Source organism: Danio rerio, chromosome 7 (assembly GCF_052040795.2).
Source record: "Danio rerio strain M-AB ecotype USA chromosome 7, GRCz13ab, whole genome shotgun sequence".
NCBI lineage: Eukaryota > Metazoa > Chordata > Actinopteri > Cypriniformes > Danionidae > Danio > Danio rerio.
Genome location: NC_141027.1, coordinates 31,387,619 through 31,410,589, shown reverse-complemented (window position 1 = coordinate 31,410,589; position 22,971 = coordinate 31,387,619). Strand labels below are relative to the sequence as shown.

General features: G+C 34.9%; 1 protein-coding gene and 1 long non-coding RNA gene across 7 annotated transcripts in view; one reads left to right on the top strand and one right to left on the bottom strand.

Moving 5' to 3' along the window:
- The window catches only part of entrep2 (endosomal transmembrane epsin interactor 2), a 205,877-nt gene that overhangs the window by 16,818 nt on the left and 166,088 nt on the right, over positions 1-22,971 (bottom strand). For both annotated transcript variants that reach the window (XM_087261287.1, XM_087261288.1), the window contains exons 4-5: positions 22,682-22,813; positions 8,524-8,631 (exon numbers count right to left, since the gene is read on the bottom strand). In XM_087261287.1, coding sequence (XP_087117413.1) covers positions 8,524-8,631; positions 22,682-22,813 — 240 coding nt within the window. The remainder of the gene's footprint in view (positions 1-8,523; positions 8,632-22,681; positions 22,814-22,971) is intronic.
- Positions 3,346-6,162, top strand: LOC141375380 (uncharacterized). Of its 5 annotated transcripts, none has more exons than XR_015495765.1 (7): positions 3,346-3,390; positions 3,952-4,024; positions 4,976-5,033; positions 5,123-5,216; positions 5,340-5,497; positions 5,593-5,688; positions 5,863-6,162. It is a non-coding gene; the product is annotated as an uncharacterized LOC141375380 (long non-coding RNA). The 5 variants fall into 5 exon arrangements; XR_015495767.1 differs by having other exon boundaries at positions 3,952-4,062; XR_015495766.1 differs by lacking the exon at positions 3,346-3,390 and adding an exon at positions 3,747-3,848.

Below are 22,971 nucleotides of genomic sequence, written 5' to 3'. Positions count from 1 at the left end.
GTATTTGAGAGCGTTACATAATTGTGCATCACCATTTTCGTCAGCCATGTAGAATTGAGGTTGTCTGAAATAGAACAACATATGACGCGAAAGACACATCATTACAAAAATCATAAAAGACTATGCAATTTGAGCACGCTTTTGACCCAATCCATTTGATTTAGGGAGTCAGTGGGATGCAAAAATTGATCACACATTGAACTCATATACACTAAAACAGTCAACTTTCTCAAATGAAATGAGTGTAGTTAACTCAAAATTGACTGAAAGTTAATTCTACTCATTTGAAAAGAGATTTGAATTCAGTGTTGAAGGTAGTGAGTTAATTAAATACCTCATTACTTCAACTTAAACGGAGTAAGTTCACAGTACTCATATGGATTTGTTTTTTTTACTCAAATAGTTTGTAGCAATCAGTTTCCTCAAACAGTTTGAGTTGACTTAACTTATAGGGTTTTACAGTCCTCAGTTGGTTTGAATACTCTTCATTTATTGGGTTTTACTGTGCTCTAATTGCTTAATTTACTAAAATGGATTAAGCTGACAGTACTTATTAGGATTAGTTTTTTAACTTAAATGGTTTGTTGAAATCGATTTCCTCAAATGGTTTGAGTTACCTTAACCTTTTAGGTTTTACAGTGTAGTAAATGAAAGATGATCAACACTATCTGGAAACTTCACACCTTCCAAACAGAAAAACTGTTAATTTTGCTTTCTTTTTCTTTCAGTCTAGATCAATTTGATCTTAAACATCCTTAAAAATAACTGTAAACTGAACTAAACTGAACTTCAACTGTGACACTGAAGCAGTTTCAATTTACTACAACTTAACTGCCTTGACACAATCTACTGTACAAAAAGCTCTATAAAATAAAGATGAATTGAAATTGATTAAATGAAATGACAAGTATAAGAAGAAATATAAAGGCATTGATTGAAATACAATGTCAAAATCATTTCAGTACATGACAAGCACCAAATCCTTAAGAGATGAACACAAAAGGATCATGTAATGATGAAATCAACTAATGCAGTAACGCAAAGGGAAAAGCTCCGCGCCATGCTTCACCTCATCCCTGCCCTCGGGTCTCTGTTGTCTTTGTTCATGGACTGTGCAGCTGGTAACAGTGGTGATTTCTCGCTTTGCCACTCTGTGCCCCAAGTCAAAACTAATCCCACAACTGCTCCAGCGATTCACAGAGCCACAGTCATGCTAATATAAGCCATCTCAATTCATCTAGCTGTGCCCCTGCCTCTGCTGCAGTCATCCACGAGGCCGTGCAATTTACTGCAGTGCTCATAAAATGCACAAAGACCACTCTTAAAGAATATTAAAACTTTATGTGTCACAAGTTTATTTTCCCTCGCATAAAACAGGCTGGCTGAAAAAGACAGATCCACTAAAAGAGTGCGATGACAGATCCACAGATCACTCTCTCTGAGCATTATAACATCTGTAGTCTCGTTCTCATCTATTCTTATGCTTACAAAATGAATAATACAGTTCTTTTGAAAAATATGGAAAAAAACTATATAAAAGAGATCAGATGAAGATTCCTGTTGCAGCATCAATGGCTTTGGTTTTATTGTGCATTAAAGAAGAGCTAAATACAACTCACTGAAGTTCTGTAACAATTTTAATGTAATAAGTTAATAATACCGGGTGACAAATGTGCATGTGAACAGGTTTTATTTTATGCCAGTGATCACCAAACACAAGTGCTTATAAAAAAATAGATGTCATCAAGGTGAAAAAGGCTAATTTGAAAATGTGAGTATATTTATATTTGAATCATTTTTTTAAATTTAAAAATTGTATGTGCAAAGATCATGTATCCATACTTTAAAACAAGACCCTTTCTTCACTCCCCTAGGTTGATTTTTATGTAAAATAATTTAGTTGTTTTTGACAGGAAAACCAAAAGCTATTCTGTATTGTAATGTTAATGTGTCGTGCAAAGAAACAGAGCAGACGCACAGGCAGATCTACAGAAGGATCTAAAGTCTCAAATACATTTCAGAATCATAATCAAACTTTGAGAGTATCATTTCAGTGGTCGCTTCTGTCAGCATGATGCAGGTGAAATGTTGCTTGATCAGATGCTTCCTTTACCATAGTCTTTTTTACTACTGTAATTTTAGTTGAGTGTTTATTTTATTTTATTTTATTATTGATTGAAAACTGTATGAGATATTTAGATATTCATTTAACATTGCTATAGCTATCATTCTCCTGAAGCAAAGGTTTCTAAATTCTACATACTGTACATTCCTACAAATTGAGAAAAAACTGTATTTCATGGGACAATTAAAATTGTGTTTACTCATGACATTCCAAACCTCAATGATTTGCTTCTGTCTGTGATGTTTTGAATGATTTGTTCAAGAATGTTAGCAACCAGCATTGTGTTGAAGTATATGGACCAAAACACAATGGAGTCAATAGGAACCAAACTTTTTGGTTGTTATGTTCTTCAAAACATCTTTTGGGTTCACATATTTATCAACATTTATCCAAATAGCTTGGAACTGAAGTCTCTGTAACCCAGAAAGTTCAAACATACAGAATCAAATATTTTCCAAATATGAGTGAAGCTTCTCTACTTGCAATAAATTTCATTAGGCTATGGTTTTCCTTACTTTGAATAAAGTCAACATATTTAAAATCCAACAGTACTCTCTTATTACCTCTGAGAAATGCTTCAATTCACCTTTATAGTGAGGTTTTGCCCTGAAATTCAGGCTAAAAACACACACACAAAAAATTAACAACTTCTAAAATGATTATTTTCTTGATAAACAAAGCACCCAGATCCCAAGTATAGACACTTATTTAGGGAAAAACATAATGTTTTATTTGTAGTATGACATGTCATGGAGAGTATGTGTCACAAATCTATGATCTAGTCTTTGCAGATTACTGGAAAACATTTACTATCACCCAAACTACAATACTGCCACTGAACTGCACTACATTTCCCATCAGACACCTCAAATACACATCAGTTCTGGATCACCACTGATTACTTGCACACAGCTGTAGCTCATGAAGACTGATTAGTTGGATTATATACACTGTAAACCCTAATGCTGTAACTAATTAATTGAGTTGAGTTCTATTAACTTAAATCATTAAAATTCGTTTATCTTAATTAACCTTGATGAGTATTTAGAACTTTTTCTTATTTTTGAGTTTGTAAAAATTTAATCTTTCAAGTAAGGTGAACAACTCTGCTGGGTTTAATCTATACAAAATGTCTCTTTAAAGTTTCATTAACTCAAATTCTGTCAGCCTAGTGATTTTGCGTCTGACGTCATCTAGGTTCACGTACATGCTTATGCTTCATTCGTTTTTTTCAAGATGGCGGATCGGCCTCGCTTCACACTACAGTAAGTAAAATATTTACAAATCCAAGAAATATTAAATGTATGTTTTAATTAATATAATCACAGTAACAGTTCAATGTAATGTAGAGTTAATCAGGGTGCGTTTACATGTCGTACATTACAGAAAACATGTTTAGCCTCACTTGTTGCTAACTAACGTTAACATTACTGTTTAAAAAGTTAGAATCAGTGCAATGTTAGCGTTAGTTGTAATGTGTTAACTCTGAATTTTAACAGAGTGTGATAAAGACAAAAATATTTAAAATCGGCAGATTACATTTTTCAAAAAAATTTAAATCTTGGCGCGAGTATGCCTTTTCTCAGCCTGTGCTGAAGTTGTCATGGAGACGCGCGCTCTCACAACCGCATGTCATGGCGCTGCGCTGAACTCCATCCAGTCTGTGAATGTGGTATTATCTTCGCGATCTGTAGGCACTTCGGAAACGAAAGGCGCAAGAAACGTAACGTTAATCATAACTCAAATGATCTCCGCCTAAACACTTAACGGTATTTTCTGATGACGCGCAAAAACGTAGTCTCAAAACTTAACTCTGTCACACGCAGCTTGTTGCTTGCTGATCCATGTATGAGGATAGCCTGACGGAGAACATTTAAGCTGCGCTCCTCACCTGAGCAGGTACAGAGCAGAGCTTCATTTTACACTACCACATTGAGGTAAAGTTGGTTTTATATTCATACATTCATTTAGTAACAACTTGTGACTCGCTCCATAAATTGTTTACCATGGTACTTTGTCTATTCGTTCTGAAATCACATGCAAGTATGACATGAAAACAACATTACACTAAATGCACTATTTTTTTTGACTGAACAATGTTGTACTTTGAAAGTCATTGGCTGCTAATATGATTTCACCATTAAGAATATGCAAAAATTACCTTTCTGAAATTATATTATTAAGGAGAAAGTCTGAATGTGTAAATATAAAACTAACTTTACCTCAATCACCAGCACTGATCAACACTTAATATTTCCTCGCGCTTAAGACGACATCTCTGCATATCAATGATTACCTGATTAATGCGATCAGTTAAGTGAGTTTAAATGTCATTTAGGTCAAATGTATTTTAAAGGTATGATAAAAGTTTTTTTTTTTTTCAATCTATTTTTTAAAATGTTTACTCTGGAGAGAATATAAACAGCCTAAAAAACAAAGTATGCATATCTATAACACATTAATACAAAATTATGTTATTAAATAAAATAATAACAAAACTAAATATTCAAGACGTGGTAAAGAAGACAGTTTTCTGATGTGCAAATTTTGTAGCTTAAAATATATTTATATCTTAAAAATATAAATATTTTAGTCTATATATTTTTACATCATTAGACAATAAGGTAAGTTTTGTTATTTCTAGCTTTTAAAATCAGGCCTTAAATTTCTTTGTCGTCCTATTCAGTTTTAGAAATTTCAATACTGTTTAAATCTGTGTTCATCGAATTAAAGCAACTAACATGATAATCAGCTCTATTGCTAACCATTTTGGAGGTTAACGTTAGACATCAGGCAATTGTACTACTTCCACTCTCAGCTAAATGACACTGTGACTTTGTGTACATACAGAATTGAAGGTCGGGTGTTGCTGACTACAGATAGGTTCTTAAATGGAGGCATGTGAAAGGTGGGTAAAATATTTATTTTGTACTACTATGCCTGGCATATCCAGATAAAATAAATATTACAGTGTATTTATCAATGATACTTTTGCAGCAAGGAAAGTGAAACTTCAGCTAGACCTTGAGTTCAGTTTACAACATGAAGATCCTGCTTTCAACATCTGATCAACACCTGATTTTCATCTGAGGTAAAAAATAGATAAGTAAATGAAACATAATAATAATATTAATACATTTTTTCTAGAATTGTATATTTTGTGGTGTGGGTTTGTTTTATGAAATTCTCTCTTGTTTCTTTTTACTGTTTGCAGAGTACCAACATGTTACAAATGAGAATTTTCCCCACAAATTCTTTGCAAAACTAGACCACCACCTATTTCATTTGATGACAATTTCAAGGCAAACAGCATCCAAAACTGGCAAGACAGCAGATACCCTGGCTAATCTTTTAAAGGTTTATGATGAGCAGGTATGTTTGGGGTCACGTGTTAAAGTATACATTAAAATATAATTTGAATTATTATTATTTTTTTAATTTTTAAAAAATTGATTCTTGATTTCCAGGAACTGCATGATGTCAGTTCATGACGGACTACTGTTATCAGAGGTCTTTTGGTCTTGCTGCGTGAGCGTGACTTAAGATTCTTTAGGAACACCATGGTAAGACTTCATTCATTCTTTTCACAATTAGGCATGTTTAATGAAAAGATGAAAGTTTTGAAAACTTTTACTTAATAACATATTTGTAATCAAGAATAGTTGATGAATCATATAATATTGGCTCAGTCATTTTGATACTGTCCTTACATTAATATCCTTGAATTATGTTTTTAGATTGATAATCCTGCTGACTGAACATGCTTTATTGGCCCTGCATTCACTGAGGGTCTCTGTTGTCCTGAAGAATGAATTGGACACCACCCACAGCACACTTCCAGACCTTTCTTGTCTTGTATGGATTAATGTATGCTCTTCACATAATATATAGTAAAGGACTTTGAACTTGTGCAAAAAGTTTTGCTTGGCATGGATGATGGAAAATAAAAAGTCTCGTAGCATGGAAACCTTAAAGAATGAGTTGATGTAGAGCTTTTTTTTTTTTTAACTTAATAAAGACTGTCTCTGGGGTAGTAACTTCAAAACATTTATTTACCTTTAATTGGTAAGTATGCATTTTATTATATATAGGGATAGTTTGTCCAAATGTAAAATTCTGTCATTTACTAACTCTTCACTTGTCCCAAACCTGCTTGAATTTCTTGCTTCTGTTGAACACAAAAGTTAAGTAAAGCTGACAACCTGTAACCACTGACTTTCTAATAGGAAAACAAATACTGTGGAAATCGGTGGTTACAGGTCTCAGCTTTTTTTTTTTTTTCAACAGAAGAAAGAAACTCGAACAGGTTTGGAATAAGTAAATGACAGAATCATAGTTCAACCAAGACTGTGTATATATATATATATATATATATATATATATATATATATATATATATATATATATATATATATATATATATATATATATATATATATATATATTGTAACGAGCGCACACATGCCACGTCGCCCTGGTCGCTAATTCAACCCAGCTGGACCATCATCAACACAGGATCGTTCACAGCTGGACGTCATCAAGTGGAGAGGCATATAAACCAAGCCCACGCAAGGAGAAGATGAGCTTCATTCACCCAATGACTCCATGCGATAACGCTTGTCTCTCTGTCTCTCCACAGCAGACTCCAGCTCGTGACGATCCCACATCCGACTACTCACTGTCCTTCACTTACTTCCCGGAGCACCAGAGCACCTCACCTTGAAGAAGAGCACCGTTTACACCCCATTCACGTTGTAAATAAAGCACCCTCCGGGGACTTGTCTGTAAACTTATCCAACTGTGTCGCTGTTTTCCCTCTGCCTCGCTACTATATATATATATATATATATATATATAATCTGCTCTCCGTTAAACAGAAATTGGGGGAAAAATAAATGGGGGCGAATAATTCTGACTTCAACGATATATATATATACACAGTTTCTGTGTAGTTTACACTAAACGAGTCACTTCACAGAATGTGCACTTATTATTTTTTTTAACGAATGCCTTAAGAGTAAGTTTTACACTTATTAATGTATTATTAAATTTTATCAAACTTATAGTTGTTTTTTCTTGAGGCTCTTATGTCTGATATCATATTTACATTGTGGGTAATTTTTATTAATTTCAGAATAGTGTTCATTTTCAATCTCTTTATGTCTAATAGTTTTTATTGTTTTAAGACATTTGTAATTGCATAGGAGACAAATTTGAAAGTACTGTTGGACATTTTTTCTTTAACAATAAATGTCTAAAATGGTATTGTCTGTGTGTTTTTAATTACAGATTTATTTTGACAGATTTATGGGGTTTAAAGTTTAAAATAATGGCTAATTTTAATTGTGAAACTGACGATGGAGAAGTTAATTTTAAAAAATGCTATCAAAATGTATGAGCTGGGTGACTAAGTATGTAAAGGTGAGATAAATAATTAAAAATAAGTTAATTGCTATTAAAATGTATGAGCTGGGTGATTTAAGTATTTAAAGTTGAAAGAAATTAAAGCAATTAAGTTAATTGGTATTAAAATGTATGAGCTGGGTGACTAAGTATTTTAAGTTTGGAAAAATTAAAACAATTAAGTTAATTGCAATTAAAACGTATAAGCTGAGTAACTTGGGTATTTTAAGTTAGGTGAAGTGTCTTGCATGAGTACAACAAACTCAAAACTTAATGTTTCTGTTTACTTAAAATAGATAATTTCATAACTTAAAAAATTTGACGTAACTGATTACCTCAAATTTTTTGAGTTTTGTCAACTTATTCGGGATTACAGTGTAGACACACCTCACATTCTCACACACATTGCTGAGTCTTGTTGAACTGTAAGTGAGCATTACGAAGTATTACCTTGCCTTGCCGTGTTTTTATAGTCCAAGTAATCGAGTATGAATTTCAGCTGTGTGTGTGAGTGAGTGTCCAGATTATTGTCAGCTATAGCCGGTGTTGATGGCGCACAGCATCATGGTAGTTGTAGTTCATGTGGTGGCAGATGTGTAGTTCTCCAGTGAACTGCATAGGCTAGACCGCTGGTGATCATGACACTATGTTTAGATATATACAATGTGTTTTTTTGTTTTTTTTTTGTAAATCTACACTATACAATATAACGCTACACTATAACGCTATGTATGTGAACAATAATTACTCGTTTAATCAACAATGTACTATTATTTATTTACTATTTATATGAACAATTAATTTACAGTTATTTTACTGTTAATTGCTATGGATATACAACCCACTGCACAATATTTCTTAGGCAATTTGCTAAATTATACTATTACGTGTTCACTTGTCTTGATGGTATGATTTAAACTCCATGACATAATGTGTAAAAATGTAGTGTATCTAGACACACACACATTCAGCATAATGGTATGGATCACACTTACCATCTGTAGTAAATCAGTGGAGACCATTTGCATACAGCACACGGCCGTGGCCAGAGCACACACAATCGTGGAGATAACATTCAGTGCACACACGCTGAAAAGCAGCTCCTGTGAGACACAGAGAAACAGGGATAAAAAGGAGACCACAACAACGTGTAAATCAGAAAGAAAGACGGGTGGAGGGACAGATGGAGAGTGAGAAAATTAACGAGACTGGCAATTGTTTTGCTGCAAAACCTCAGCTTGGCGAGAACATTTATTGTTGTGTTTGTCAGAGCGAGAGAGTCTGAGAAAAAACTGCAGTTAAAAAGGAATAAATGTGTGGAGGAGAGAGCGCGGCTATGACATAATGGATAAGGAGGATAACGGTGTCACCAAAGTGGGATTTTTTTATGGTATCATTGCTTTGATAAAGATGAGCACAAAAGAGCTGAATTAAATGGTGTAACAGAGTAAATCCTTTAAATTCCTTTCCTATTCAAGGACTAGAAGAAGTATTTGATTAGCTTCCCACATTCCAATTCAATTTCATTTGATCCTTTTGTTTCAATGGATATAATTTACTTCTGTTTATTTCACAGACTGAAAACTTTGTTTACTTTATCTATTGATACATGGTAAATTGTTTGTTACAAGTGTAGAAATGCTGACACTACATTCAATTATTATGAAATTGTATAACTGTATTATAACGATATTATTAATTGTATACAAAAAATGTAGAATTAATTATATAATGTATTACAATTATATTGATATAATTTTGCTATTATATTATATAAATATATCATATTAATATAATATATACTATATTAATATTATATTGATACAATATTTTGGACCTAAAATTAACATTCACATTGTATTAACACACACACATTGAATTTTGGGGACATATACTGTAGGTTTCCATTGTTTCCAAACCTCGATTTTACAATACAGCTTTACTTTCTGAAAAAACCGCATAAGCTTTTGAGAAATGTCAGTAATTTCCTCATAATTCACCATCACCTTGTAATTTCTGTGTAATACCCATGTCACTATCCACATTTGTGTCCTGATATATCAAAAAACACAATAAAAATGTAGGGTTCATTTAAAAAAAAGGCAATGCGGAGATTTGATCTCATTAGAAGATTACAACAATTTGATGTGAGTCAAGATATTCTGGAGATGATATACAAGAACTTGGTTGAAAGTGCGGTGAGTTTTACATTATTCCATTGTATGGACTGTTGCCACATTAAAGAAAAGCGAAAACTATGTCGAGTAGTAACAATTGCAAGTGCAACTATAGGTAAAGCACAAAGACAAATAAATGGCATTTATTCTATGAGAATTAAACAAAGTTGTCACATCCTTTAAATGTAAAATTTCAGCTTTTGCCATCAAAAAGATGTTTTAGGCAACCTCAAGTTTAGTAAAATAAGTATCAAAGCCCGACTGCCATTACAATTTTAAATGCCGAGTTTTAAGTATGAATAGAGTTAATTGAGCTTTTTAATGTGATTTATGTGATGACATTGAATGTTTTGTGTTGCCTGTGTTTCTGTGATGTGTGTAATGTAAACGCGAATGTGGTTGTGTGGTGAAGCCAAAGATAAATTTAAAGTAAAAAAAGTAAAGTAAAACAATAAAATCACAAACCAGCTTAAAAACAGCAAGTGTTGTAATAATAATAATAATAATAATAATAATAATAATAAAATGCTACATAAAACCTTTCGACTTTGAAAATGAATTCATATTGTATATAATCTAACAATGTATTAGCCTAAGCATTAGCAGTGGTGAGAGTTAATGGCATTAAAAGAATTGACAATTTCAGAGCTCAGTGAGAAGCCACTTGTGAGTCATCAAGAGAAAGTGTTTAGGTACATTCAGTATTTACGACAACCCATCACACACACCTGCTATCAGAGCCCTGTCCGATCTCTCGTTGTGACAACATGGAATATACGTGACCCAGTGATGTCCTCAAGGAAAATGCTGAATTCCTGAATGTGCACAAGCCCTTTATGTGAAAGGAGACCATCCTAAGAGGACTGGACAGGCCTAACCGCTTCTACATGACTGTACAATCATCTAAAAACCCCCAACAGGCCATGACCTCTTGTTCTTGACTATACAACCACAGACAACAAAGCACTGCAAAAAAAAAGTCTCATAATGCCCACTCACACTATAAATGAGAACTATACCCTATTAAAAATAAAGGTTGTTTCATGGCATTGATGGTTTAACATCCAGCATCATTCCACAAAAGGTCTTTTAAAGTGAAGAAGTTTCTTTTGATGATTCAAATGTCTAAAATGACTAATACATAAATGTTTTAGAGCATCTGTGGCTTGCTAAGTGTTTTAATCAATGACTCAGAAATGGGGCTTTGTGTGGTGGTATATAGCAAAGTGTCAATGGTAAACTAATTGGAAAGTATGTTGTGCTTATTGTTGTTGTTGTTTTTACAATTAACAACAATTCTGCAAATTTGTTCTGTAACAATTCCACATGTACATGGGTATTTCTATAAACAGAGTTTTCCCATGCCTTCGTTTAAAAATGTCTCCGCCCATAAGAAAACAAAACAAAAAAATGCACTATCATGCATGTTAAGGGCACATCGAACCAACAGGCAGCAAAAAAAAAAAAAAAAAAAAAACAAGATGCCTGGTTCACACCAAACGTAGATTACGTACATATGTAGATTTGCACAAGTACATTGCATACAATTCAATGCAAATGTGAGAAGAGAGGCGAATTACTGCCCTGCGGTGAGAATGACATGGAATACACAACATGTTTGCTGCAAGTGTGCCAAAATTGCCTCAATGGCATCTTCAGTGTGGTGTGAACCCAGCCATGTTGGCCAATTAGACTTTTTTCCCCTTTGAACACAATATATTTTATATTAAAAAACGTGTCTTCATTAGTTCCAAAAACACTGATTTATTTACAATTTAAAACCACATATTTAGGTTTCTTTTCTGCTGCAGATACTGTTGTCCTAAAAAACAATAACAAAAAAAAAACATAAAAACAGAAAATCTTAGATAAACCATAGGAGCGTTATACCAGAAACTTGTGGGCGTTTTAAAATTTTGTCTTTTCTAAACCACGGTATACCTTGAAAACGATTATAGTGCCATGCCTAACGTCATGAGATCTCAGATAATAGTGACCACATTACCACACTTTACCCAGAGTTTTGGAAAAACTTCACCCCTGCCAAAGTTTTCAGAAAGTTTCGGTTTTAGTCACCGGATACTGCGTTTTCATTTGCACAAACAGCCAAACCACATAGAAATTAAAAATACTTGTGTTCGTATAGACAGGGTCTAAAATGTTACTAGTTTGAATTTGTGTGGTTTTAGTAATTGTTCTGCATGTTCTGCAGAGAAATTGTCCTTTTATATGATTGGAAACCCCACAATCTGCTGTGGTTACAATTGTTATCTATCTTCTGTTTTTTGGGGTTTTGGTCTTACTCTAATTTGTTCATTAGAATATAAACTCCAGTGCTATTTTGGGATTTCCGCCTGAATTTTGCCTACCCAAATTTAATAGCTTCCCAATTCCCAAATCCAGAGGTATACATGCAAAAATTTGGTACCATTTTAAAGAAAACCCTTTGAACTTTCATAAAACACTATTGAAAGTGTTTAAATAACTGTATATGTTGTCTGTGTTATAATAAACTCCTAAAAAAAGAGGCGCTTTTTGTATTTATTTATTAATTTCTTATAAAATCAAATTTAAAAGTGTACCTTTTAGGTTCTGTGTGGTCTAGGTTGCTGTAATTAATTTTGGTGGTTCCTGCACATCATAGGAAAAAGAAAAAATGTCTCTACCATAATCTATGCAAACGTTATTGTATTCCAACTGATGAGAGGTGTTACACAAGCCAAAGGGATTAATCATTGTTTTCATATTTCACTATTCTTTTGTTTGGACCATGTCAGACATATAAAAGGATTACTTACACTGCAAAAATGCTTTTCTTACTTAGATTTTTTGTCTTGTTTCTAGTCCAAATACAGTATCTAAAAATTCCTAAATCAAGAAGAATTTTCTACACAAGCACAACATATTGTCTTGTTTTGCGAAATAATATGCCAATATTAAGTGAGTTTTTCCTTAAAACAAGCAAAATAATCTGCCAATGCGGTAAGCAAAATAATCTTACGTCAAAAGAAAAAACAAGATTAATTTGCTTACCCCATTGGCAGATTATTTTGCTTGTTTTAAGGAAAAACTCACTTAATATTGGCATATTATTTCTCAAAACAAGACAAAATGTTTTGCTCGTCAAGAAAATTCTTCTTGATATGAGAAATTTCACATATTTAGACTAGAAACAAGACAAAAAATCTAAACAAGAAAAGCGTATGTGTATGCACATCACCTCAAAAACAGAGGGGAAATGTCCCTGAAGTGCACAGCATAAGGTAAGAGATGACAGCTGTCTGTGCTGTCTGGGGCTCCTTATTGATCATAAATGTATTGTTTTCACTTCTGCGCAATGGAAACGCTGCAATTCATTCGGCAACTGTTTAATATGTGAATATAATTCAGTAAAAAGAACACTAGAACCGTATGAGCACCGGCAAGAGCTTTCATTTAAGCAATAAGTTGCACATGTGTCATATTTGAACCATATGAAAATGAACCAATGTTCAATACCCAGCTCGGGTATGCAAAATACTGTGTATTTAAGTGTAAATAACTTTTGTACAGTAGAGTAAAAACCAAAGTGATGCATATGTGCATGAAATATAGATTCTACACTTTTAAATAAAACCACTTTAGTGGGTCTGGTGCAATGCTAGCCCTTTAAATCTTAAAAAGAAAGTCAATAACGTCACGCGGAGTTTAACTAGTTAAATGTCTTGTTGTACTGTATCTGCAAAGAGGCACACTGTGATTGTTCCTCTTTTAATCTCTTGTAAAATTAATAAATTTATTTGCATTGCAAACCCACAATCTTTTTAATTTAGCCGAGTTACAAATATATAATTTAGATATAAAAAATGCATTAAAAGGTGTTAAAAGGATAAATAAATCATTAGGGTAGCAAATCTTTACGTGTCAGCGTGACATCGATAAGGAACTCAAGCCCTACTCATTTGTTGTGTGCAAACCCAGGAAAATTGAAACCCTCTGCCTCAAACAATAAAGCAAAAAAGAAGAAGAAGACAAACACTGTAGAAGATCCCAGTTGAATCACGTTGTGAAGACGCTGTGCTCTGAAGTGTGAGGAAAAGTTAGAGTTATTTTTCCTAACCAAAGAAAAGGCTGTGAAGAGTCAGTGGTTGAAATTTACTTTTGCAAAAATACCTCAGCATTATAGCCACAGCCTTGCTCTGAGTTCCTGTCATTTTCCTGATGAGTGCTTCAGCAATCTAAACGCTTACATCAAGGGGATTCGTAGGTCATTTGTTAAAGGAAGTTTAAAAAAAGAATATTGATGTCTGGGACTTTTTCAGAGCTTGACATGAACTTTATCAATACACAGTTCATGGATAAGTTTCTTCCTCCATTTCACAAGAGTAAGTAAGCGATTATTGCATCTAAAACCACGTTGAAAACGCGACGTGTGCCGCTATCTTTACGGATTAAAATGCGTTTGTGAGCTCACAATCCACTGCGGTTCGTTGTTGCTATGGCCACCGTTAGCTGTTCCTGAACACGTGTGGTGGTCAAGTTTCAAAATAGTCAGCTTTTGCTGCTGTGTGGTTTATTACTAAATGTATTTCACTGTTTTTACTTCTGGTTTTTACTATACTTACTGCATTGCTTTAATGCACTCCTGCATTGGGCTCACACATATTCTCTGCACTCTAACTTCTTCAAAATCATTGATAACTGTGGTGGGCGATTCTCTCTGTATCGAGCTGAACAGACTAGGTCATTGAACCAATCAGCACAGAATCGCTGAGCAAATCATATGGTAGTTGCTGGGATAATTAGGTAAAAGTAAATCATATTGGCGATGCAATGGCGCAGTAGGTACTGCTGTCGCCTTACAGCAAGAATGGTTTGAGCCTCGGCTGGGTCAGTTTGCGCTTCTGTGCCGAGTTTGCACCTGCACCTGCATGGGTTTCCTCGGGGTGCTCCAGTTTCCCTCCACAGTCCAAAGACATGTCTGTAGTCTATGAGTGTGAATTAGTGTGTATGGATGTTTCCCAGAGATGGGTTGCAGTTGGAAGGGCAAGTGTTTTTTGACCTTGCATGCAGATCAGCCTGTTGTTGGAGACAAATATGACCTTTTTAATGCATAATAGGGGCTCTTTAATGCACATGTTTGCTTTCAAAACGGTTTATTTATCAGTGATGATAATGTGCAGCTCAATAGGTAGGTCAGATACTTACTCATTAATCCTTCAATTCAGTTAGTAAATTTAGTCATATTCTTTAGACTTATTCAGATTGAATGTTTCTAAACCATTAAAGAAGGATCGCTTGCTTATTTTTCAAATTGCACTTGTCACAAAAGTACATTAGCTTTCGCCTGTGGTCTGCAAGTACAACTCAACATAGATTTTTTAGACTTTATTTCACAACATGCAGTGTTTTATATCATCACATTCAGTTCACACATTAAACTCACACTGGGTAAAAGATGATTGCCCTGACAATGAGTTGAACATAATTAACAGTGATGAAACTGCACGCCTGCTTCTCACCACTTTATATTCAGAAAATACTTTGTTCTTAAAGCTGATGTTACCATTTCTTTACTTAAATGTTGACAATCTGTTGTTGTTGGTCTAAATCAGTAATGTGATCGGTTTCTGGACTGCAAACTACTTACAGTCTGTTTCATCAGATGTGATAGTACTCGCTTGTTACTGACTGTCGTTATGTGACAAATACCTCAAGATATTATGCCTCAAATGAGCCCTAAAGGAAAATGAGTCTGTCATTATGAAACACACAGTGGGATATAATGGCCCCCGATCCTAATGCAGAGGAGGCCGAGTGGTGCGAATGCCAATGAGTCAGAATGTTAATTGTACCAAGGGTCTTTTATAGCCGTCTCCATTGACCTGAATAGCCATGAAAGGACATTAAACCTTCAGACACCAATAACAGCATTAAAATGTATAAATCTTTTTGATGCTTCATAACTCCTCATAAGTGCTTATATGAACCATCAACAGTCAGATATTAAAGAATCTCTATGTGAGATATATTTCTATGCTTTAGCACATTGTCCAGCCTCAGAATATAACCCTTACACTTTTATTTCAGTCTATTTTTAAATTTTTTTTGATAATTATAGAGGTTTATTCGGGAGTTTTTTTCTCAATTGTTTTACTGCAAACAATTTATTGTGCACAAGATCATTGTCATGATCTAAATAAATAAATACAGTAAATAAATAAGGGGTGAGGCGGTGGAGCAGTGGGTAGCACAATCGCCTCACAGCAAGGGTCAGCTGGGTCAGTTGGCATTTCTGTGTGGAGTTTGCATGGTCTCCCAGTGTTCGTGTGGGTTTCCTCCAGGTGCTCCGGTTTCCTACACAAGTCCAAAGAAATTAGGTCTATATGAACTGAATGAACTAAATTGGCTATAGTGTATGTGTGTGAATAAGTGTTAATAAATGTTTCCCAGTGATGGGTTGCACCTGGAAGTGGACGGTTCATTCCACTGTGTAAACCCCAGATTAAGAAAAAGACTAGGCCAAAAAGAAAATGAATGAATGAATGAATGAGTAAATAAATAAACAAACATTATATGGTTTCTGCTTATTAGGGCCTAAATAACTCAATTAAACAATTGAAATAAACTAAATTACATAATCAAACGTGTTTCAAACACCAATTTAAAACTTGAATTAGATTTTTTGATTTCAGATAAATACATATTTAATCACTGATAATAATAAAAAAATATATACATATGTATACATATAATACATATATACATTAATATGTAGGTGAAATGGACCTGCACAGTATATATTTGTTACCCTTTTTATCCCCAAAAACCTTCACTCATTTTTGTGTGTATTCTAAGCCAGGCCATTGAGGTAAATGAGTGTTAAAGGGCACCTATGATTTTTTTGTAAGCTGTTTGGACAGAACTGTGTGTAGGTATAATGTGTCTGCTGTCATCCTGGAGTGATAAAAACCCAACTAGTCTCTTTTTTTTATTTCCTGATGTTAAAATAGGACCCAAATCCCAGTGATCCCCTTGAAGTTTTCCCACCAATTGATTGACAGGCAGCATGTCAAAAAACTGGGATTAAAATATCTGTTCCAACAAGACAGTAAAATCGCTATGTAATTCTTAACCTCTTTAATCACCACAGTAGCAAGGTGTGAATAAACACTAATGTGTGTACTGCAAATGGCAGTTGTGTGTCACTCATCATTTCAAAAAGGCTTGAATAAACTCCACCACAAATACATAAAATAAACTTACTTGGTATTTTTGACTAATGAGATGTATTTCAACATCCATGTCTGTCTTTATCACTGACTGCTGTTTATCTGACGTAAAGCAGGAGAAGCAGACACACATGTGGGAACGGTGGGTGGAGAAAAGCAGCTCATTTGCATTTAAAGCCACAGGCTACAAAAACAGCTACACTGCACTCAGACACCAAAATGGGCAGATTCTGGAGGCAATAATAAATAATCTGATGAATATTTTTAGATGAAAGTTTACAGACATTCTGGAGACACCAAAAGCTCATCTTACATCTTGTAAAAGGGTAAATAGTTGCCCTTTAAATAATCCAAACACAACTCTGATTTAGTTTTTAATTCAGGCAGGAAGTTTAGAGAAAAGTGTTTGAAAACATGAAAACCTTCATCTTTTTGAATGCTTATTATTTTACCCATTAAAAGTGCAAGCCAGATTTATAAGCATGTACGTTCAAGTGTTGTTGTTTTTCAGATTATTATTTTAAACAGCGGCGTACAAGCAAATTTGTGGAAACCTTATATCACAGCAACCCCCTTCAAAACCTGCCAAATGCAGAGATCATGGCTAGCATGAGTGAATTGCTTAGACACTGGGAAAGAAACCAGCGGTGACGCTAATTGAAGATGCATAACTAATGATGACTGAGTCTCATCTGCATATTAGGAGAGAGAGAGCCACAGTGCCATGCAAAGAGACGTGTCCAATAAGGCAGACGTTTTCAGAAAGAGCGTGTAATTCTTGCTCTGCTAAATGGTTCAAATGCCCTGTAAAATTGAAACGGGAAAGTGTTTGAAAAAGGAGAATCCTTGGAGAAAGCCAAATGTGTATGGGAACGGAGTCAAAAAAATACTTCTTCAGGCTAAAAGTGTGATCGTTTTATAAATGTATCCGTTAAAACCTTAATGCAGAAATTCTGAGCTTAAAAACAGCATATAAAGCTAAATACCAGAACAAGAGCACAAACATTAATGCTTAAGACATCTCTTCCTCTTTATGTACTGAAATAATATCATGATACAGTATAATAAAAAACTAAAACTGTAGGGCTGTAATGCAAGAATGTTAATTTAATAAATGAGCGCTATCATATTCATAACACTGAAATGCACTTATCATTTAGCAGGCATTTTCATTCAAGGTGACTTCCAGAACATTCCTGTAGGCACAATACCCTTGGAGTGACTTAGGGTTAAGTGCTTGCCCACGGGTATAACAGTGCCAGAGAAGATTGAGGCAGCTATACGTAATCCTACCTGGGTCTGAACCTGCACATTTATACCACAGACTACCAAAATTCAATACTCATATTTGCAACATGGGCTTATTGGAAATATGTGCTTCGTCCTACATTTTTGTAAAATGGCAAAAAGTACTTCAGCATTTACATTAGTATACATTTGACGGCAGTTTCTAGGAAAAATGAACACTACTGGACATTATGACGCCAACTTTTGGTCCCTTTTGCAGTAATGATAGTTACAGGGTCATATTACTGACAAATGAAAGATTATTTTCATGCAGTTGTTTGCACAACATTAAATAAACACCACAAAAGAATTAACAGTGTCTATGATTTGTAGTCGAATAAGTTAGTTAGTTAGTTAGTTAACAATTGGAAGGTGTTTGATAAAGGATGTCTCTCATCATTGACAATCATGAGAGCCTTATTTAGTACTCTTACTTTCTAGTTTCCCTCGCCTACCTATCAACTCACCTAAGGACCACTTTTCTGGCATGGTCAGTGTACACAGTTGCACAGTTTGTACGGTGTTGTGCAGAATGCTTAGGTTCATATCCGGTGAAGCATGGTTCCACATATGTGATAAGCAAAGTGCTAATTTTACTATCAATGTAGTAATAATACTATGTGGTTGCAGTGCCCTTTTCTCTTCTTGTTAGCTTAGGAAAACACTATTAATTGGGTTTAGGGACTTCACTACAACAAAATGTACTCCAAGTACTCTACAGGCCAGTCCCTTCAATTCCTGTTCTCTCATTCATTCATTTTCCGTTCGGCTTAGTCCCTTTATTAATCTGGGGTTGCCACAGTGGAATGAACCACCAGCTTATTCAGCATATGTTTTACACAGCAGATGCCCTTCCATCCGCAACTCAGTACTGGGAAACACCCATACACTATCACATTCACATAGACACTATGGCCTATGTAGTTTATTCAATTCACCTATAAAGCATGTCTTTGGACTGTGGGGTAAACTGATGCACCCGGACGAAACCCATGCGAACACGTGGAGAACATGCCAACTACACAAAGATATGCCAATTGACTCAGCCAGGACTCAAACTAGTGACCTTCTCAGTGTGAGGCGACAGTACTAACCACTGAGCCACCATGACACCTCATTCTACATTCAGTTCAAATCTAATTTTATGCATATAGTTTGTACAGAATAATATATGTGTGTTTGTGTGTGTGTGTTTGTGTATAATAAAAATACAATTCCTTAATTAATTATTAAATGTAAAATTAACAGAAAATAATAAGTATTTCGGGTGAAGCAGTGGCGCAGTAGGTAGTGCTGTCACCTCACAGCAAGAAGGTCGCTGTTTCGAGCCTCGGCTCAGTTGGCGTTTCTGTGTGGAGTTTGCATGTTCTCCCTGCGTTCGCGTGGGTTTCCTCCAGGTGCTCCGGTTTCCCCCACAGTCCAAAGACATGTGGTACAGGTGAATTGGGTAGGCTAAATTGTCCACAGTGTATGAGTGTGTGTGAATTTGTGTGTGGATGTTTCACAGAGATGGGTTGCGGCTGGAAGGGCAACCGCTGCGTAAAAAACTTGCTGGATAAGTTGGCGGTTCATTCTGCTGTGGCAACCCCGGATTAATAAAGGGACTAAGCCGACAAGAAAATGAATGAATGAATGAATAAGTATTTGCTTGAGCAAATGAGTATGTAAATGACTGAATAAAATCATCTGATACTTATGACTGTAGTTATAGCAGTTTAAAATGAACCTTGACAATATTAAATAACATTTTAAAATGTACCCAAAGTAGAAACCATTATTTAAAAAATAATTATATCGCACATTATCGAAGGATTATGAAAAGACTAGTGAAAAGTGTCTGTCTTAATTATTACCCATACTAAGAGTAAAAAGTAGCTTCTAAAAGTATTAAAGAGTAGTGAGTATTACGCTGTGAACAGCTGATGTGTTTACATGCAATTTGTGAGTGTGTGTGAAAACATAACATTCTGTAGTGCATTTAATGATTGTTTAGTCAGTCTAAACAGTGTCTAAACAGTATCTGGGTCATTGCATATAAAGATTTTGTACATCTTTTTGGTCACCTTTAATGCTTCAAAACAGTTTGCTGCCTTTATAAAGCGCCCATGTCATAAAGTTGTTCAAAAGGATGCGAAAACCCAGAACTGGGTTTTATATTCAGCCAATCTCCATAAAGAAGAAAAATAAAGTAGTGATGCAATTCGAATGAAAATAGTAGAGTAAAATAACCGATACTGCAGATACTGCACTAAAAATGTATCCAAGTGAAAGTTAAAGTACACATATTTTAACTCTACTTAGTAAATGACAATTCCTTTGAAAATCTACTCGCATTAATTTGAGTATTTGTAATTTGTTACTTTACGCCACTGTACATATTTAGTGTCTTTACTGTATTTTTAAGCAAAGGTATACAGACTTTTTTGGAACAATAAGTGGTAAGTGAATAAGTGGTACAGTCAGTACCAAAGAAAGCCACTCCTTTTTAGACAATGAATATTGATCAAGCTTGTTCTTCATTGTTTTCTTTTGTTTTTGTTCATTGTTTTCTACATCTTTTATTGTTTTTCTCATTCCTTTTAGTTGAGTGTTATCTGGTTAATTAAATATGATTAGATATCTTCCAAATGTATATCCACGCTTTCACACTGAGCATTTTCATCATCACAATGATAAAACAATCACCATTTACATGTCTAATGTATTTAATTTTCCTCATTTACTTGGTCTAATCCAATATTCATTAACTCAAGCAATCAATAAGTCTAATTGAAATGCTAAAAAAAATCTTAATAATGTAATATCAGATTGATAAATGAGGCTATTAATGAGTGTAAGGAAAATTAGCTGGCTATTTTAACAATGATTTGAAATCAATTCCAAGCATGATGTCTTATCCCATTTACATTCTGGTTGCTGCAACTGTTCACACACACCTTTACCCAAGCACAAATACGCACGTATTGGGTTTTCATGTTTATGGGGATTCTCATAGATATTATTTTATGTACAGACATGTTTTAAAGCAGAAGTTTTCAAACTGTGGGGCGCGCCAGCACCTATTAAGGGGGGCATGAGACATTGAGGCATGTACTCAAAGAAATTATGATGACGATTTGTATGCGCTCACTAGAGCGAATCTGAATAATGTTAGCTCCACATCTAACTATCAGGCACATATAGAGTTTGTGCGTTTGAGTAACATATATGCAAATAAAATGGACCGGGTGCTTTTTAAAATGAATGACGGTGAATGAAAGTCAAACCGGTGAGCGTCTGACAAACAAGAGCACTTCTGCATCAAATCAGCAGGATGTGCTTCTGAATCTTTCACTAACTTTGAAGACACTGCTGACTACGCTTACATGGACATCTGTAATCTAGTTATTTGCCTTAATAGACAACAATATAATTAAGGCGTTTACGTGACATGCTTCCATGTAAGAGTTTCCTGTAATTTTGGGTGAGTTTAACTGCAGTTCGGCAGTTTCACATTTACTCATGAAATTTTCATTCATGCCTTTATGACAAACTGGGGTATTAGAAATAAATAATGAGTAAGGACTGGTGAGAGTGTTTTGATAACGAACGGCAAATCGAAAGAAATTTTTTTTTTCGCATTTCACGATGTGTGTGTGTGTGCGGTCCTTCATACTGACTGTCGCGTGTGTGGACAGTGTTGCCAGATTGGGCGGTTTTGAACATGATTGTGCGGATTTGTCTGTGAAATAGATGAGTATAGATGTGTTCTCGATGTGTTCTCGCGACCGTCACAACTCACCCCCACCACCTTTCGTGTTACAGATGACTGGGTGGGTATTTTTGCATTTCGGCGGGTTTGGGATATTTTTGGGCTGAAATCAGTCAGCTACATCTGGCAACACTGTGTGTGGATCTTGTGGGAAAATATGGCGAAAAGTCTTAAAGTTACATAACGGTAATAGTTTGATTGCAGTGTTTACTTCAATAACGGCAGTAATATATGCATGTACGCTGTTTACATGGTAGACTCTTAATCAGAGGATTGTTTTAATCATATTGAAATCGTAGGTGTCCTATCAGTGACATGATACACTGTACAGACTGTATATTCTGTCCCTTAATACCAACCCCAACAAAAAAAAAAAAACCTTTCTGTAGTTTTACATTTTTCAAAACACTTTATTTTGTATAATTTTTTAACAATTTTCCTCATGGGGATCAAATGAAAAAATTTTAAAACCACCAATTTAATACAAATTATTCATTATATTCTAAACCTTATCTCAAACCTACCCTGAAACCCAACCCTCACAGGAAATTTGTGGCAAATTTTGAATGTGAAACATGCTAAGTATGATTTTAAACAGTTTGAAATCATGAGGACGCAAGGCATGTCCTCATAAACCCCCTCAACTATGTAATACCTAGGTTATACCCATGTCATTTCACAAATTTGTGTCCCCACAAATCACATAAACAAGGACACAAACAGATACCTTCAGTCGGAGGCGTATGGTGTTGCAGTCTCTCAGCGGGTTGAGTTTAAGCGTATCTCCCAGATTATTACAGGTGGATCTCAGGTGCTCGAGCTCACAGCACACACACACGCCGTCACTGTCAAACTTGATCTGCAGAGAGACAGAAACAAACTGTTTTCAGCTTCATGCAAGTCAAATCTTCATTTCTGCATAAAATGGACGATGAAATTGTGTGTCTGCTCAAGGTGAAAACACAAACACGTAAATGGGGCAGGCCAGGGACAAATGTGACATGCTAAATTCCTTCC